General features: G+C 45.2%; 3 protein-coding genes across 5 annotated transcripts in view; 1 reads left to right on the top strand and 2 right to left on the bottom strand.

Annotated features, from left to right (window-relative positions):
* Positions 1–3,245, bottom strand: part of LOC135385640 (protein turtle-like) — a 78,398-nt gene extending 75,153 nt beyond the window's left edge. The window contains exon 1 of one of the 3 annotated variants that reach the window (XM_064615086.1): positions 3,008–3,245. In XM_064615086.1, coding sequence (XP_064471156.1) covers positions 3,008–3,071 — 64 coding nt within the window. In that variant the 5' untranslated portion in view covers positions 3,072–3,245. The remainder of the gene's footprint in view (positions 1–3,007) is intronic. The other 2 variants (XM_064615088.1, XM_064615087.1) reach the window with 2 other exon arrangements.
* A 799-nt stretch (positions 3,246–4,044) lies between these two features.
* Positions 4,045–16,100, bottom strand: LOC135385639 (small ribosomal subunit protein eS25-like). The gene is made up of 4 exons (XM_064615085.1): positions 15,989–16,100; positions 15,393–15,482; positions 8,803–8,986; positions 4,045–4,160 (listed from the first exon to the last, which is right to left on the bottom strand). The coding sequence occupies exons 1-4, from the start codon at positions 15,989–15,991 to the stop codon at positions 4,087–4,089; spliced, it is 351 nt and encodes a 116-aa protein (XP_064471155.1). The 5' UTR covers positions 15,992–16,100; the 3' UTR covers positions 4,045–4,086.
* A 134-nt stretch (positions 16,101–16,234) lies between these two features.
* On the top strand, positions 16,235–18,742 carry LOC135385638 (ubiquitin-ribosomal protein eL40 fusion protein-like). The gene is made up of 4 exons (XM_064615084.1): positions 16,235–16,326; positions 16,667–16,858; positions 16,952–17,054; positions 18,599–18,742. Exons 2-4 carry the CDS (start codon positions 16,675–16,677, stop codon positions 18,690–18,692), a joined length of 381 nt encoding a protein of 126 aa, XP_064471154.1. The 5' UTR covers positions 16,235–16,326; positions 16,667–16,674; the 3' UTR covers positions 18,693–18,742.
* Positions 18,743–19,818: the final 1,076 nt, after the last annotated feature.

Genomic DNA, 19,818 nt, shown 5'->3' with positions numbered 1-19,818 from the left:
TTTAGAAAAAGAAGCCAAACAACAACAACTTTAGTTTGGGGAGTTTCATCACCAGGGGCGATACCCTACCCCATTGCTGGCGGTGATGTGGGAAATGGAATAATGAGTGAACAGTGAGGACCGAAGTCCTACGGTGGCCAAAAAGGTCAGAAGAGGTTTGAGGGCAGGGCGTTGGTGGGCTGGATTCGGCCATGGGCAGCCATGGGTCAAGCAATTTTGATAAAGAGAGGTGATGAGAGTCCAGCTTGCTGATGGAGACACTCAGAGAGTGTGGTTCGGGAAGCCAAAGCTGTATGGCTGCAACTAATGTATGAAGTTGTAGCGTATCATCAGCAAAATTACATGCAGCCATAGAGCTTTGGCTTCTGACATTACATTACATATCAGACACGTCATGACATTACATCACAATGCGACATTTGAGTAGTTGGTAACTCAAATGTCGCCATGCCAGCAGTGTCAAGCTGTTTCGGTGGTTGTGGTGAAACGTAAAACTGGGGAAGAGGCAATCCATTATTCAGGTTTTAGCCATGTTTACACAGCCTTGCGCATGCTGCGCGTGGCATCTTGAAGAAGATTACCCACGGATGCTTTTAGAATCGTCGGCCATAGCAACTAGGCCAAATGCCATCAGTCAGCCTTCCATTGTCATTCCCCCTTCCTTAGTTGACCTCCTGTCTCCCACCTAAGTGTTCAACCTTGCACTCTATGCACCCTTCGACAACTTTGTGAAATAAACCCTCAGTGCCGTTTTGAGTCTTGTTTGTGTAGTGTCTGTCTTTTGTATTTTTCTTGATTTTCCTCAAACTCAAGGAAATGTTGCTGCCTTCTTGTATGTTCTGGGGTGCACACTTTTCTGTGTGTATTATGTTTTATTATATTGAAGGCAAAAAATCAAAAGAGCTCCAAAAGTGGGCATGGATAATGAATTATACGTTCAGCTAATGTTGGTAGGACGTCACCGGTAACAGTACTCATCAAAAGCACTGGGGCTCTTCGAACATTTTTGTGCACTCAGTAATGAAAGGGAGAGTAGAAAGTCTAATGGTGAAATGTACACACCTCTGCCAAGTTAACATAAAGATGAACAGCTACTCAGTGCTCTCGATATTTATTATGGCACTGCTTATATTCAGACAGCTTTTGTCTAGCACGACCACTGGCCTCTTGCGAGCTGCAATGGCACACAATCAATTAATTCAACATAACAGTATTGGGGGAAAAAAGCCTCGCAAATATTCCCCCGATTTGCAAATGGTCCCTAACACTAAGTCCCTGTATTTCAAGGGATGCCCTGGTAAGCCCTAAAAGGACTGGTTGTGGCAATTAATTTAGTTTCCAAAAGGCCTCTTTCTTTTATCTTCTCCTTCTTGAGAGTTGTTGTCAGTGTGTACCAGGCGCACGGCTGAGCACGATAAGGCGTCCCGCTCAGTGGTGGTAGCCAAGGTCGTGCTGAAGACTGGGAGGTGGTGGGTTCAAATCTTACCACCAGCTGTGCCGTTTTCCCTGAGTTTTCTGAAGACTTTTCAGACAAATATTGGCACAATTCCCCCCGAAGTCGGCCCAGGACGCATACTAACCTCCCTGTCCCCCACTCCTTCCTGCTGTCCTCTCTCCATCTGTCCACGCCTGTTACGCCACTCACTGCCACAGTTGCTTCGCGGCGCTAGCACGAAATATAAAAAAAAAACAAGAAAAAACACCGTCCTCGATGTAAACGTGACTGAACGTCTTTGCAATTAACTCCAAATAATCTGGGACTCCAAAGGCACTTCCTCAGCTTCTGTTTGCGATAGCGTGAGCCATTATACTTTTCCTTATTGACACTAGTCTGCGCACAAGTCATATGTAAATCACTTGCCACGCATCCCTTCTTCATAAGACAGAGCACATAACACCTCACGGTCAACCTCACTGCTACTACTACCGTCTTTCGATACTCATAATAACAGTGCGTAAGAACCTACAGCGACAGAAATTTTACTATCTTTGCGTTTATTGCGACTCGCCACTCGTACGCTCGGACGGTTGTACCTGTGTATGAGGCTTTCCCACACTACCCTCACGCGGCCGCGTCGAGTGATGATCTCGCACGGTGCCTCAATAAGAGAGAGATGGTAAAAGGTAATTCGTGCAGTATTTCGCGTCCCAATTAGCCGATGCTCAATCACAAACAACTAATCTCGCAGGGCATGCAACCAGGCACTGTCTCGAAGCATTCCAGTCGTTTCGATGACATATGCCCCGAGACCTCTAAATCACATAATGAATAATGTGATGACCAGCACTGCAATGGTCAGAAGTGTTGCGCGATATCTTCTCTTGGAGTATTCATACAAGTTTCGGCTGCAAGGTCCTATTATGTGGCCACAGTACAGCGAAAGTGCACTGCAGTTTTTCTTATGCATTATTTTTTTTATTAGATACGCGCGTCTCGTCAACATCGCGACTACTTGGTTTTCCTAACAGCGTGTACGTGTAAACGGTATCACAAACCCCTATAGAGTTTACACGATATGACCAACAACCGGGGACGCCGATTTCAGCGTCGGAAAGTGAAAACATACGCGCGCAGCTTACGGCCGTGCCAGAGCACGAGAGCATGCACGTCAGATTGCGGATATAGGAGAAATCATTTCTCCGCATCCGAAACATCAGCATATCGCCCCGAACAGTTTATTTCAGCACACTTAGGTTAGCTCGAGCTTCAGTTTTTCCTAAAATGACCGAGATAAACCCCTGGACAGAAAACAGGTTCGACGAGAAACATGTCCCCGCCCCCATCGACGTTCTAGAGATCTGAACCCGTACGTTTGTGTACTCGAGAAACATTAAATGTTTTCGCATAAAAACGTCTACGCTGCCAATGAACTAAGTTATACACGGACATGTATGTTATAACATGCAGTATAGTGTACGGACAACAGAAACAGTGAACAGTAGGCCTAGCTTGCGTGACCGGCCATAGAGCTCCTCTGACAGCAAAGGGGAGAAGGCCAATTCTCACCTGACTTGTAGGCCCATAGGCAGACGAGAAACGCCAATAATTGGCATCTTTTCTTCAAGATCATCTCATCAGGATTTCTCAAACATAGGCCAATGTTCTCCTAGTGCAGTATATTTGTTTACATTACGATCAAGACTTCTCTCCCGACTTGTATTTCCAACATTTGCCGGGGACCACTCCACAGACCGCAACGCTCCTCCGTCAGCCAATCAGAGCGCGCGCAACAAAATAAGCTAAGAGTCAACATGAGAGCCAATCATAATGCAGCTCAGCTGGGCACGGGACTTACGACTGCGCTAGTACGCTGTGAACACCTTGTCCGCACGGTTTTATCGGCGGACTCCGTTTCTTGTGAACGAGTCCAAGAACCATGCAAATGAAATAAAATGGAAGCTACGAGTGCAGAGCGCTGCGCTTTGCATATAGCAACACAGGCATATTAGAAATCGCACCATGACCAATAAGGATTTTGTCAAAGTTAGGACACAAAAATTAGGAACGCAGAAGGTGCCACCGATAGTTGAAACAATCCGGAAGTCTTAAAAATCGAGCAAACCTTGTCCTGTCACCATCACAAAAGTCTGAATAAGAGTGCTGCCATGAAGAAATAGGTGCCTCCGAGCGAGATAAATGACAAAGCTATGTTTCCTGGAGAAGAATGTGCGACCAGCAAAAACAGACTTAGAAGTCGTTAAACTGTATTAAAGAGGGTCAACAAAAGTGCATTCGGGCACGCATTGCAAATAGTGACACATGTCAGTGCTTTACTCATGACCCCCTAACCTAACATACTCCACATAAAATATTGATTCTCTTAGGCATTATCACTCCAATGGGGTCTGTGACATTTGCTTCAACTATGAGTGCAAACGAATGAAAATAACATTATGCAGATGGCAAAGTGAATGAAATGTTTATTCCATTTTAGATATTGCTATTGGTGTGGATTAAAGACGCAGTGCATTCCAGAAGCAAAAAGCCCCATTTAGAGCTTCTCAGAACTCTACATGCCATACGACAGATACATGAAAGAGACATTTTTAAATTTTCACCTCCTTTATTTGAAAGCAACTATTAAATCACGCATCCTCAGCCTTTGTTGTCCTGGTGTAGATGACTTGGCTGTGGTGCTTAACAACTTGCTTGATCAGTCCTGAAATAAAGATCAAAGTAAGTGTGAGGAATAACATGACTGAAACATCAAAATTTGTCTGTACCTCACAACTTCAAAGCCTAATGCTGCACTACTATGAAAACAGCAATGCTGAATATTCACCCCTGTATATGGAACATTATGGGGCTCAAACATTGTGCATGTGTTGAATGAAACAGAGGGTTTTGAACTGTTTGCTTGAAATTGCAAAATTGTGGGTTCGAAGTGGGAAGATGTTTCCAGTCATGGGCGTTGTCCACCAAGCAAGCTCTATTCATCTTCCCACAGCCCCTAAATATGCAACTTCTATGAATTTTTCATGTGAAGCAATTGGACCAGCTGGAATATAAGAGGAAGCTGCACCAAACAAATGTGTACAAAACAAAAGTTGGGATGTGTAAGATCTACTGAGAGTGACGGTCTGGACCCACACTAAAGCTATCATATAAAGCAAGGTGAGACGCTGGGCGTGTTGATCATATAAACCGAACCACAGGCTCGACGGCTCCGTTTTATTTTCTTCATGTCCTGTCCACAAAAGAGTAGCCACTTTGCACGGGCTTGTCCTCGCATATACGTAAATGTCTTCAACTTAGCTGCTCTCAAACAAGGGACGCGTTGCGAGACACTACCGATAAAGAAGCCGTTATGCTGCCCCCTTGGGTCGCTGTTTAGTTGAGGAGAGTTTGGGGGGATCAAATTAAAATGAACACTCGAAGTCTGTGTGCATGCGCGAACTATAAACCATTACAAAGGGAGCCTAAGGGTCATACTATACAGACATACATTAAACCGTAACCGTATCCCTCGTATAGTATCCACGACATTACTTCAGAACACACGATGTCTGTTTTTCATTCGCCTATCCGTAGTCAAAACCGGTTAAGTTTTTTCTTGTACCGAAAACCATTAAATATATTTTTCGGTTTCCCTCCTGAGCGAAAAAAATGTATACAGTTTCGATTCCGTTCCGGTTCGCTCTGACACCCTGGTTACCACGCAAAAATAGCGGGGCGTGATGGTGGATACATCCCTTCGAAGCAGGCTTATGTCATCAACGTCCAGTACTCTCAGCCAATTGTGGACGACCTGAAGCACACACCCTGCGGGACCACGTGGGTGCATGGTTTCGGTTTGGACAACAACGACGTCGTACGTCTGCTGTCGAAATCAGTAGAAATATGGTGGAACGCAAATTGTCAGCGACGGAGGAAGAGATTATGCGACGCACACAGCGTCTAGGATTCATTCCGTACACAGCAGCTCCCAAAAGACCACCAACAGAGATTTTCTGAAGCAGCAGCAGCATCTCAGAGATGAAAACGTGCTCCAGTAACCATGCTAACAATCAACGGCTATATTACACTTCTGGTAGGATTCTGTGTCAATGATTAGATACGATCTTAGCTCTAGGCCAAATTAAAACATATGTCATGGCAAAGTTTGCAAGCTTGCTCGCAAATTTTCCAATTTACTCGCAAACGACCGTTCACGAATCGGCAACATCCTCTGTGTATGATGTCACGGCCAGTTCACCTCGCAGGCGGGTCGTAGCAGCCGCCTACTGCCGTGGTTAATATTGAATATTTTTGCTATTTGAACAATTTTCATTTCCAACTTCATATTTTACAGGGTGAATGCTTTAGTACTGAGGAACAAATCAAAAATGATCGTAGGCTTGTCAAATATCCTTTCATGGTTCCTTTAAAGCTAGTCAATGAGTACAGACAGGGGTTTCCATATAGCAACACATACATCGTCACATGATCAGCACAGCATTCCCTGTCTTCGGAAGCGGTGCAACAGCACTTTTGGTTCACGCTTCACCCACCTCCATTCTGCAGATGTTCAATGTCATTCTTAATAAACCCTTCAAATATCGTATCAGTGAACTCTAGGATGAATGGATGTCCTAAGAAAACCGGAAGACACCAAACGGGTGTATGCAATGGTCGACGCTCTCAAGTATGTTTGATATGTGTGTGGAAGGTGGTGAAATCTTCAAAAACTGCCTTATTAGCAATGCTTTAGACAGAACCAACGACGACCTGTCATGAATTGACGAAGTGTTCACGTACAAGTCAGATAAACGACTGCACGTGGACACGTGTACATGCATCTTCTTTGAATGGTTTGCGGTATCCTTGGAGAATAAATCATTCCACTGACTGTACACTTGACCTACGTACGGTATTTGCACAATTCAAACACTTATATTCACTCAAAATATATGCTCACAATCACGTATGTGTTACAATCGTGCCCAAAAACAGTTCAGAGAACACTATTAAAGGGGCCGTAAACAGGCCACCAAACATTTCTGAAATAATGATACCCCATGAAAGAACGCAGATCATAATACCCAAATATACATTTCTTTCGGCTTGTGCCAGCTCATTGACCCATATAACTGCTTTCAAAGATGAGTAACCAGCGACCCTCTCTCCACCACGCATAGTCACATGGCTACATAGCGTTTTGCCATCCAATCAGGGGGCCGAGCTGCGCACATGACGTTTCAAATTACCAGCCAATAAACATACTTCGTTATCAGCCGTGAGTCGCAGCGCTCAGTTTGTTTGTGTGAAACGACGTTTTGCTCCCCGTGGTTCCGAAATTCAACGTCATAACATCTTCAACATCTCCGGCTGGCGCAAACGTCAACAGTTGAGCTGCTATCACATGACGCGATTCGAACCCGCGCTAGTCATGGCTAGTCACGACGTGACATGGCCAGCACGCTATCCACTGTACCACGCGAGCTGGTGACGCGATGCCGCGTGGCTCAAACCAAAATACGGCAGCCCAGTTGTCGGAACCATTCGAAGATGAAGATGTTCCATCGCACACCTACCTAAGATCCCGGAACTGTAGTCCCGGATATTCATTCGCGCTCGTGGTGTGCTGCGTGTTACTGCCCAGAAAACGTAGTGCGGGTATGATACCTAAATTAAACGCATTTCTTTTTCAGTTTGAGACTGTAACTGTTTAGATTTTGAATAGAAGAGGATTCACGTTCATCTAGTCCAATTCCGCATTTGAAATAAAATCATGCGTGGAACACTATCGTAATTGGTAAGGAAAGGGCTACGTCAAAATGACGTAAAGTTAGAGCGCGGGGCGGAGCTAAAATGCGAAAGAGTGCAGTGAATATTTCATCCGTATGCAAGCGCCTTTTGTTTTTGATCGTTAGTAATTTCAAGGAGTTTTCACTGCCTAAGTTTCAATAATATAACACAAAGAAATGTGCACCTTTTGTAATTGTTTACGGCCCCTTTAAGAGCTTGCTGAACGTTGGCTGGCCGCATTGATGCAACACCCCTTCCTTGCGACCACGTGATCACGTTTTTTTATCGTAGTGGTTATGAGTTTCAGAAGCGCTTCATGCATGTGGGATGTGAGAGAGCAGGGGCATGCTTCGCGGCAGCCTCACTGTCAGTAACGTGACGGCTTGCAGAGCTCAAGAGCGCGGGTTCGATCCTGGCCGAGGACAGTAGCAATACAGGGGAAGTAAACACTGCTTCTAGCAGTGTGTGTCCCATGCACGTCAAAGGAACCCGAAATTATCTACTGTCATGCCCTGCAGCACGTGGTAACACAAATAGGCTGACACACCTCATACGTAGATCTACTCCAATTAGCTCTACACGGTATGCGACAGTATTTATTGGAGCTAGTTCATGGCATAGTACACACAGAAGCACTAGAAAGGTAACACAGCGTGGCGTAGCAGTAGCAGACTGCTCGCTATGCCACTCCGCTCTGCGCCTTCGGACATCGCAGGTCTTTAGTCGTGCCACAAAAGCGGTTTCACCACGAAGCGAAGGTGATTGCGAGAGCACGAAAAGAGAATCTGGCGCTGTCGCGCATTTTGGGCGTACCGGAGACGTCTGTGCGTTATTGCCACGGCAGAATTTGTATTTTTTAATTTTCGTGAGTTACGTAAGCCCGCATGTTACAATTGGACAAATACAATGTAATCCAGTCTATGCAGTATTTTTATAGTAAAACACCATCACCATATGCTTGCTTGCAACGCTAAAAGACAACTTGCAAAATATTTCAGTGAAATTTGCAGCCAATTATTTACACTTGACTTTATAGCCAGGGCCCTTGCTGTCGTGGTGTCACTGACAGCAACATCCAGTTCCTGCTTTGTTGAACAATCAAGTCACTGATTAGAGACAAAACTTGATTGCATTTTATCATGCCTCAAAAACAGGCTTCAAACACCTTTATCTCGATCGCATTCCTTTGTGACAACCGTCAAGATGTGGTAGCTAATATGAAACTGGATGAGAACATGACGTTCATCTTCCTTGTTATCTAAGAAACTACAATGCCCTGCTAGATGAAATTTGGTATTGAGATGTAACTTAGAGACAAATCCATCAAGTATCAGTCGACCACAGCAGACTGTCCTTTTCAGGGCAGTTTGTTAAGAAAAACCATGACGTACATTGCACACCGGTAAATAATGAGCACTACACATCTTCACAACAATTGCCATCAATTATAGTGTGTGCCCTGCACACAAAAATCTACATCGCAAAATAGAAGAGCTTTCATAACTTGGCCCACCAGGGCAGTTTCCAACAATACTCAGTTTATGCGGGCACGCGTTGACAGATGCAATAGTTACCTTTCTGGAGAAGCTCCTCAAGGGCCTTACGGGCCAGAGAGCCCCGAACCTTTAGCCTCTCAGAGACAACTGATGGGGTGATGAGCTTGTAGCTGGGTACCTCTTTGAGAAGCTTGTCATATGTCTGCTTGTCAAACAGGACAAGGTTGTTCAGCTTGTCTCGGACTTTTCCCTTGGACCACTTCTGCAAAGGAAGAAATACACAGCGTTGTAGTCAGGGAGCAGTAGCAGAAACAACATATTACAGAAAATGGAGCCGGTAACAGTAACTGAAGCACGTACCACTTGCTTCCATTAATAGAAATAAATGACCAACTGACACTGAATTCCGATAGTGGCTGTTACTCTCACATGACAACGTAAGTTACAAGGGTTGCTCCGAAAGTAATGCCTCCTTGCCTTTAATGAGAAAAGTAGAAAAGATATAGGAACTACACCTGCAGCATTTAATAGGGCAATTCTTTAGTTACAGGCCTCCATTTTTCCACATAATCATCTCCGGTTGCAATGCATTTTCTCCAGCGGTGAAGAATAGACTGTACCCTCAGTTTGTAAAAATATTTTCCAACAGAGTTCAACGAGTTTCTTACAGCTGCAGTAACGGCACCGTCGTGAGTGTAACATTGCACGAGCAATGCGTTCTTCGTGGGCCCGAACAGATGAGTCTGAAGGGGCCAAATCCAGGCTAGCTGCTTCCTTCAGCCTCATACTGATTAAACAGCTCCTGACATACTTGTGCGTGGTGGTCCTTGTGGTCCCGTGTAAGGAACGTCTGCACTCATCTCACACAAAGTTTTCGATATCCCAGATCACTGAGCATCCTCTGCAAGGCATTGAAGCCTACTTCAAGCGTATTGCAGAGTTAGCGCGTCACAATCCGACGATTGGCACAGATGAGCTGATCGAGGTGTTGTTCATTTTCTTGAGTGGTTGCCGTGCAGGGCCACCCCGAACGTGGCTTGTCTGTCTTACCGCTGTCGGATATACGGAAACGTGCCACCCGTCTCCTAACTGTGTTCGCATCGATCACTTCGTCTCCATAAACATTCACCAAGTGTTTATGAATGTCAACTGCCACTTTTTCTGCATTGAGGAATTCAATCACACACTTCTGTTTGATACTAATGTCCATGACATCCCACACTTTGTTTTGGTGCTAATCACCTATTATCTGGAGGACGCTGATGAAATTTACCAGGTTATGGTGTAGCGACCCATAGTTTACGTTGCGACTGCTAGCTTTCAGTTCTAAGGCGCTGGGCGCCCACAATAAATTAGGAGGCATTACTTTCGGAGCAAGCCTTGTAGTTACTGTAAAAGTAGAAATTTTCGCGAGGACTTAATTTTAGCGAATTTCGCGATCGAACTTTTTTAGCGAAATTATGGTTCCGCGAAATATAGGTAACGGGAACGAAAAGGTATGGGCACTGGAATTCGCGACGATATGAGCTCCACAAAGGCAAATCGACTTACGACCTTAATTCTCACACTTTGTTCTGTCAAACATTTCTATAATGAAAACGTCACCTCAACATCAGAAGTATATCCGCATAATGTATCACTTGACATTGCAAATACCTGTTTTCACAAAACCAGCACGTATGTCGTCGTTACGGGATTTGAGTTCACGGTAAGCCTCTATAAGTCAGCCAGCATGTAGAGGCCATCTAATTCTCGTTGTTTACTCTCGGCAGTGCCACAATCCCCCGATCTCCCCGGACCCGCGATTTCCGCTTCCATGAAATATTCCCGAAACACGCTCCCACACGAATTCGCAAGTTATTAAGACCGCGAAATTCACCACTTTTACAGTATTTCCTTTTCCCCATGGGGACACTATTCCCTGAACCCCGGATACAATGTAAGGGCATGGGAAGAGCATTAAGGGATGTTCAGGATGGGTCAAACTGCGGGTACTACTCATGCTGGAAACATACACAAAGATCTACGCAACAGACTCCACAACATGGCACGGTGATGCAAGCATACTGCTTTTCCGTTTCACTGCAGCATGGCAGTATTGTTCACAAGTGATAGTATCTGCCTATGATGTGACCTCGGCTTAAGTTTACATCCATCTGGATACCTACACTCAGAAATTTTGCACTCCACACGATAAAAGATTTGCTTCCACAGAACTTTTTAAATCCCAGAAGATGTGTGGGTACTACTGAATCGAAATTACTTGTGCGGTCTGGATCTGCGACTTCAAAACAACACTTGGGGGGAAAGGGGGTACTGACAGATTAAAGAGAGGTCTCCTTGTAGGCTCCAACAGCCATTTCATTACCAGAAACAGTAAGGGAAACAAAATTGAAAGGCTGGTACCACAACCAGAAACCTTTCAGTAATGAAAGCCGTAACTAATATACGTCAATTACCCTTCCTTGCTCAAACGTGGCTATAGCGCACTGAATTGCCAAAACTTGTACCAAGCATCCTCACCATACGAGTGTAAACATGGGGTGCACAAAGCTATCAAAGTAGTGCAATGTTATCCTGAGGGAGGATGCCATATCACGACGACTGCATGGCGTTCTATGTGGTTCAGATTCGATAGTTTCAGTAGAAAATAAATTGCACGATTAATTTGGCTGGTTTCTGTCATGGTGTTCATATTGATATACCAACTCATGACCAATATAGGGTTTATTCACATCACATCATCCATAGGAGACCGCCACTGTCGTTGGCAGGCAGATGTGCTGCCATCGGCCGGCATATTGTAGGTCCCATCCAAGCCATCACACATATCGCACTCGCCGTATATTTGGTGTTCCAAAGTTCTTGTGCTGTTTGATTTGTAGCATATCCAAGTAATTTCCTTGCTTTCGACATTGATAGTCATCCAAAAAGCATATGGCAGCGAACGAATGGGGGAACGTAACTTCGAGGGACCTACAGTATGGTGGTGAGGTGACGGCAGTGAATAAACCCTATACGTGTTGTACAGGTACCTGAATTCAGACATTTTTCATCATGAATATAGACCTAGTCGCGTTAGTCTCAAACCACTAGTCTCCGTGCGCTCCTTAGCCTCGTTCCCAGCGACGACACAACAGGGGTGGACTGCCAAAATCACTCTTCTCATTGGGATGAATACTGGTGGCCGCCGTCTTTAATGAGTATGACCGACGATAACGTAATATTCCATACAACTAGTCACCCAGTAAACATCTGAGTAGCGTATCCACGTTCGAAAGATCAAGGAAAAAGAAGATTGCTTGCTTCCGCGTGTGATATGCACAGCTGTTCACATGAGGAGTGCTGGCTGTGGCGATATCTGTTCTATACCGGTTCCCGAGGGGGGGAAAATGAACCGGCACGAAATGAACGAACACACACACACACACACACACAGGAAAATGAAGGAACTCTGCAAACGACAGTCCACACGTGCACAGTTCCTGTGACTACCACGGGGTGGCAGCACTAATGGTGGCGCCTATTCCTTGAATCATGTTTTTATGTGTGTGTAATTGGAAAACAGATTTCTCTATACAAAACAGATGCCGATAAACGTCCACTAAATTTCAGTAAAAATAGATCCCACAAATCAGAAACCTTATCTACGAGGGGTGTTAAAGTCAAACCGGGACTTTCTGTCTCTCGAGTGTACAAATGGCTCACGCTACTTCTTTTTCGTCATTTTCACACGTGACAGGCCTCCGCGTTCACCACGTGGTGGTCCAAAGTTTGTACAAAACAGAAGACATGTGCTGGACAAGATGGCCGACAACGAGGTGAGCGCCCACATTGAACAGCGAATTGTCACGATGTTTCCCGTGAATGAAGGCGTAAAGTCATCTGAAATTCACAGAATACTTCAGGCTCAGTATGGCCACGATACACTTAGCCGCAGCAAAGCGTTTGAGTGGTGCAAACGGTTCCGAGACGGCCGTACATCAGTGCAGAACGATCCCGGCCAGGGCGGCTCAGAGCCCAGTGTCAGAGTTCCTGAGAACATCCAACTTGTGGAGCGCCTGATCCTCAAGGACCAACGGATAACATGTCTCGAACTGGCTCGAAAGACGGACCTTTCTGTGGGAACGTTGAACACTATCATTCATGACTGCCTCCAGTTTCGGAAAGTTAGTGCCCGTCGGGCAGCTCTCATTGTTTGACTGGCAGAGAAGACTGGAAATCTCCCAAGAGCTAAGGAACCGTTTTGACACTGAAGGACAGCCGTTCCTTGATCGGATCATCACGTGCGATGAAACGTGGGTGCACCATTTCACTCCAGAGTCTAAACGCGCATCAAAACAGTGGAAGCATCCGGGCTCACCAGCTCCCAAGAAGTTCCGAAGCACCCAGTCTGCGAGTAAGGTCATGGCCACGGTTTTCTGGGGCAAGGCTGGCGTTGTTCATGTTGATTTTCTGCCCAGTGGTACCCCGATGAAAAGTGCATATTACTGCCAGGTTCTCAGGGACCTGCATAAGGCGCTGAAGAAAAAGCGGCCGGGCCTCATCACCAAAGGAGTCCTCCTCCTATAGGACAATGCACGCCCACATACCGCGCATCTCACGACATGCACCTTACAGGAACTTGGTTGGGAGTTGCTGCCACACTCCCCTCACAGTCCAGACCTCGCCTGCAGCGATTTCAATCTCTTCAGGCCACTGAAGGCGTTCCTTGGGGGCCACCACTTCAGCTGCAACGACGAGGTCAAGAATGCAGTCCGATCATGGGTGCTACGCGTCGGTAAGGATTTCTATGCTGCTGGCATCCAAGCCCTCGTGAAACGCTGGGACAAGTGCATTAGAGCAGCTGGAGATTTCGTTGAAAAATAAAACTGATTTCTCGCCTGTAAGTTCATTTTACTTTTGCAAAAAATGAAAAGTCCCGGTTTGACTTGAACACCCCTCGTATGAATCGTGTGTGGTAACTTTATCCAACACATTAGACCAATACTGTACTGTAGCTCGAGCATAGACAATTTACAGCTGAAAATGACTCCGCAGGAATGACGTGTCACTAATATTGCACGTCAGGTAAGGAGATGTCGTTATGTGCACTACCATGAGTTGCTGATGCTCGATGCAGCAGAAACATAGCTGCCTCAATGGGTCGCCATCAAATTTGCAAAGTATATACAATCGACCCCCGTTTATCCAGACTGTGCCATTCCCGTCGAAATCGTCCGGATACCGGGGCATCCGGATAAATGAAACGACCGAATAGAAATGTCCTATAGAGCAAGGTTTAATTAAAACACAGAAATCTCGTCCATGACAGCTGTTACATAGTAGTGTACGCACTCGATTCCTGCAAACTTTTGCTAATTGCATAGAGTTGAGCCACGCTGTTGCGCTGCTCGAAGAATGTCAGTGTGGACGCAAAGTGTCAATGTCGGAGCCTTGTTTCTCACTGGCGTCACCAGCACCGTCTTGCTGCACATCATCGGACACAACAGCAGCAATCACACCGTCATCAGTCATAGCTGCACAAGCGTCATCATCCTTATCAACATAAACGTAGTCAGAAACCGCAGCATCATCTACGGCAGTCGCAGTGAGCCTCTGCATCAAGGATCGCAGCTCAGCTAGGGGAATGTCTTCATCGGCCAATGGGCCGTAAGCAGCAGGCCCTTGGGTTGGAGTTTTCCCCTCTAGAACCGGACAGTTGCTCGAGATATTTCCAAATGACTCCACTGGTCAACGTGACCCAACGCACACAAATAGAGAAGAGGGTCATCGTGCACAGTTGTCTCCCCTACGGAGGAATGTAGGTCCCTGATGTGTGACGGAAATAACCCCAACACAGCGAAAAGGGTGACGAAGCGGGGTCAGCGTCTCTTCTTACTCACGGTAGTCCGGATAACTGAAGCTGAGTTACAAGAATTTTCGACTTTCGTTCCCTGGAATTTTTGTCCGAGTCCGGAAGCTGAAGTCCGGATAAACGAGAACAAAATACATGGAGGAAAATCCGCTCCCGCGCCTTTTGTCCAGATACCGCGGGATCCGGATAAATGAAGTCCGGATAAACGGGGGCCGACTGTAGTATCCTGGTATCACACTGGTGGCTATTCCACATGGAGAATGAAATTGCACCACCACTGCCTAATAGTCATTTGTGACACTTTATATTATCAGTTCAGGGACCCTTCACAGGGCAGTATTACAAAGACCATTCAAACCTCACACTGGCAATAGTTCATTCACTGGCGTCAACTCAAATAAGCTAGCAACTGCCTTGGCTCATGCCTTGGCCGACCTCAGTTGGCTGGCATTATAGTTAAATAAATTATAGTTAAATAAACTTCGGCACCCCCTGTGAGTGATTTGTGAATACATGGCTTGCACGTGATGTCACACCATAGCTTTACCGGTGCTTTTTCCCTCTTTCTGGTGAACTTGTGCACCCCGCCGATACAACCCATCTATAAACACTACGCACGTGAAGTGGAAATGCATTCAAGGTATGCCACAAACAGCATGCTCCAAACCAGGCGTTAAACAACGTAACCTTGTTCAGTAAATGAACCAGTAAGAAATAAAACCAGATAAAGAAATAAAGTAGACCAAAAATGACAATATGTCTACTTGTGGATAGACTAAGTTCGCATTCAACTTTGAAGTAAGAACATTACCTTCTTCTTGGCCTTGCCTCCAGAGGAAGATCCCTCCTTCTTTTTGGCAGACCCTTTGGTGTCGGTCTTCTTTTTGTCTTGTTTGGCTGGCTACAACGACACATTCAGGAAACTTATTTGCCTCAAATCTTCATAGAAATCTCAACGGTGACGTACTTCCACTACGATTACATGATCAGTGATTGGAACTGTATAATAGATATGCCTCCAGAGGTCCGACTCGCATTTGCAAAAACGCGACGTGGTCACCTCTTGAGGAGTTTATGTAGCGTGATGTCTGACCTGCGAAAGCGATTCCTAGCTAAAACAGGAATTCAATCACGCAGCGAGTCAATGAAATAACGTTACAAGTTGATGAAGCCTCGCATATTTCATATGTACTATGTGAACTAAAGTTTAGTTTGTCAGACAGCGGTGTGTTGTAGGCCTAAATACAAACACGTGGATGTCTCAAGAAATGTTAAGAGTTGTTTCACTAATATATTCTAGCTTTAGTCGCACACGCAAGCATCTGAAGTGCACTGACGTTATACGATGATAAATATTTCAAATCTGACTGAGAAAACATTTAAACAACATGAAACCTTCAAACATACCATCTTCGAATAACACTTCCAAAGGAAGCTACCAACAGAAAGACCTGTTCAGCCGATCGAGAACCCCGTCTCCCGTCGTCACCAGTGCTGCCGTCTGTGGAAAATAAAACACTGTAGAGTAGAAAATGTGTGTGCATCGGAAAACAGTCTCGGAGCTATGTACTCGTGCCACTCACACATTATTATTTTTAGGCGTGTTGAAAATACACATATAATAACATACTGGATCTGCCCAAAGAACTTGTTCTAACCAACGTCTGGCTACCAGTACCGGAACTGGAATTCCAGATTTTTGGACCCCGTCGTTTCTTTTCCAACTTCCTCTGCAACGCGTGGTGGTGAGTAGTGTGTTTAGAATTTTTGTAGCTGCTTTTCCGTAAGCAATTTCATCAGGAGTATTCAGACTGTCTTTATGAAGTGATTGCGACGAGGTGCTGATATAGAATTTCACCCCACTTCGGTTTCTCGAAACCGCCAGCACCGTCAACTTTGGGGCTACCATAGGGCCTCCAAATATGACAGCATAATTGGATTCGCTTGCAGCGTAAGACACTTTTGTGGCCGAGTAAAATAAAGGCAAAATTCTTTAGACGCGGAAAAAATGGTAGTCTACAAGGTTCATGTTTGTAATCGTTCATGATCGGAACGTGTTGTGTTCATGGCTTTCTCGTCACGTAGGTTCCACGATGCAGTTGTTCGTCAAAGCCCTAGACGGTCGAACCGTCACCCTTGATGTACACGCTGAAGACAGTATCAGTCACGTAAAGTACGGCATTGAAGAACGCACAGGTGTTCCGTCTACCGAGCAGAGACTGCTGTTCGGCACGAAACAGCTTGATGACCAAGAAACCGCCGGTGCCTTGGGCAATGGTACTTTTCACTGCATTTCATTTGTGTGTGTGTGTGTTTTTTTTTTTTTAGTTGACGAGTGAATTATCTGAAATTGACTTTTTCCCCTTGTAGGTGCTACCTTGCACTTGAGCTTGCGGCTGTTGGGTGGTGTAATTGAGCCCAGTTTGCGTATCTTGGCTCAGAAGTACAACTGCGACAAAATGATTTGCCGCAAGTGAGTATGTCATGAGTGCATTTATACGTTCTGCTCAAAGTATGATGTGCACACAAATTGACAGGTTGACTCACTTTCACATACAAAAACATTTCTGCTGTACGTTTTGTAGACTTCTGACACCTCTGACAGTACCCAGTGGTGAGATATGAAACTGGTTGGACAGACTATTATCTGGTTCTTGGGGAGGGAGTACATAGGCACGGGTGCGATTTACGTTTCGGTTGGACAGCAACACAATTTGCTTGTCACACCTATCTGATTGCATGACAGAGAAATATTGTATTACAAGGCACATTCAAAGTGTGGGAAGCAATGAATCATACCAACAACTACAGCACTGCTCGGGCTAACTCAAGCACGGCAGGTCAGGCCTGGGCCTAAGAATGCGGCCCGTTCAGCGCTCTACCAACAACTACAAAATGTGTTACTCTGAAGCCGAAACACGAATCTGTTTCTCTCCCCTGCAAACAGACAATGGTTTGTCCAAACGGCGTCATATCCTGCCACCAGGCACGAGAATCCTGTCAGTGGCCACGGCTCGTGTGATGCACATAAGCGTGATTCGTGCTGTACCAGATGTATAAACCAGGGGACCTCAAAATGGGTTCTGTATCATGCTGTAATTGTGTTCACCTTTAAAAAAGAGGAATCTAGTCAACTACGTACGCCATTGGAGATACGGAGACACAATAGTGTGCCAGGAGAAATATTATTAATATTAGTCCTTGCTTTAAATTTCATAAAAGGGTACGCAAAATTCAGGTAGGCTAACAGATCCCCAAAAGTACGTACATGTATGAAAGATGGTGCCATTCTGTGTTAAAAAGCCATATCGCTACTGTCGGCAACTGCTACAAAGACGAGAAAAGGGGATCCTGGTCTTACTCCATCTGAAGCTCACTGTTGAGACATGTTAAATGTAGATTGATACTTTTATACAATCTAGACTAGCTTGAAAGAGACTTACGTCACAACATAAATACGAAGCATTGTAGCTGGCAGACACATTTTCCCTCAAATCCATTGGCAGGTGGCAAGAAGGATATTGAACACCTCATTTAGCAAGTGTGTCTTAGTAACCAATATTTTGCCAGAACATTGATTTTTAGCTCTTCTCTGCCAACCACTCGTACCCGTTAATTCTCTGGATGGGAACTTCCTGAATCAGCAGTATTCTGGCTGATTATGGAAGGTTTGGTGCATTGACCGTGGATTTGAGTGACTGTGTCAAAAGGCAACATAAGCATTCGTTTTAGTGGGAGAAAAATCTCGGGTAATGTTGTTGCAATTGTCAATTTCAATTCCAAGGCTTAACATTATGAGCTGAGGTACCACATAACACTTTTTGGTGTCAAAGGAAGCTTTTTGATATGTAGTTGTCACTTGCTGCCCCAGTGCATTTTTGCAGCTGTAGAAATTTGCTTTACTCTGAATATCGCTTGTGTACCTTACCTTTGGATTAATTTATAGTTTGTAGAGTTTTGTGCTTGTGTGGCCTATCATGGCTGCAGTGCTCTACATATTTTTTTGGCATTGTCTAGGTGCTACGCTCGTCTTCACCCGAAGGCCACTAATTGCAGGAAGCGCAAGTGTGGACACTCTAACAACCTGCGTCCCAAGAAGAAACTGAAGTAGAGAGTTTTTCAAATAAATCCCTGCTGGGTACAGCAACACACAAGGTTGAACTCTGTTTCTTGTGTGTTTCCGAGTTATCATGGTTTACGGAACGCGAAATATTTTTTTCTGGGACCTAGGACAGATGATCAAGGAAGAATAGAAAATTTTTTCAATTAGTTTTTAGTTTTGTTAAAATGTTGTCTAGGGCAAAGCAAGGGTACATTTGATGTACTAATGGCCATAGTTCAAAAGATGCCATAAAAAGTAGGCACTGTGATGCTGTCTGAAGAGTTTAGTGGTACACATGCCTTGATTGCTGTGCTCTGAACTGCTAGTTTCCCCTGAGGGGGATAAATTGCAAGGAAATAGTAGAGATCAAGACTGTTGACTGCACGTTAAAATCGATAAGACCGAGATCTGAACACTTCAAAACGGGAATACGACACGACACGTATTCCACTTTATGAATTACCTGTGCACGTTGTCACCCTTATTGCCCTTGCTTGTCGTGTTGTTGGCGTCACAACTAGAGATGCAAAATTTTTGGAAATTTTGAATCGCTCGAAAAAACCCGTTTTTTTTTCCGAAAAAATGGAAACAAATGCGGTTACTGCTGAGTCGAAGCATTGCCGGCCAAGCCACAGCATACAATGAGCTAGAAACTTTAGTAGTGTTCAACCTCTAGGCATAAATGCAGAGCAGAGCATCCCATATGAGACTGCTTTCTACTCAGCGATAGGTAATTGAAACAACCCGTCCTCCCCGACCGGGAGACTCTTTTCGGCTGTAGTTCGAGTTAGAGCCCTGCGCGGATGGGATTTTTTGCATCCGCGCACACGTTACCGCATCCGATCCACAAAATCCGCACGTTTCGAAGAACGCGTAGAGGCCGCCGGAAGCATGTTGGTGTAATTTCGGATGCCTCCATGCTGTCACGGAAGGACTCACGACGGCAAGCAAAGGTAAAGCTTTCAACAAACGCGATATGGAGAGACTTCTGGAACGCGTGGAACGCTACCTCGCTGGTGCTCGCGTGGTTCGAGACGCCAGATGCCTCCTCTCCCGTCTTTGCCGTGCATGGTCAGGTGAACCCGAGGATGCGTTCGCTGTCGGCGTGCAATACACATAAATTACTGGTGGAAAA

This window comes from Ornithodoros turicata, chromosome 2 (genome assembly GCF_037126465.1).
Source record: "Ornithodoros turicata isolate Travis chromosome 2, ASM3712646v1, whole genome shotgun sequence".
In the NCBI taxonomy this organism is placed as follows: domain Eukaryota; kingdom Metazoa; phylum Arthropoda; class Arachnida; order Ixodida; family Argasidae; genus Ornithodoros; species Ornithodoros turicata.
Note: the sequence above shows the minus strand (reverse complement) of the source record. Positions and strands in the feature narration are given on the sequence as shown.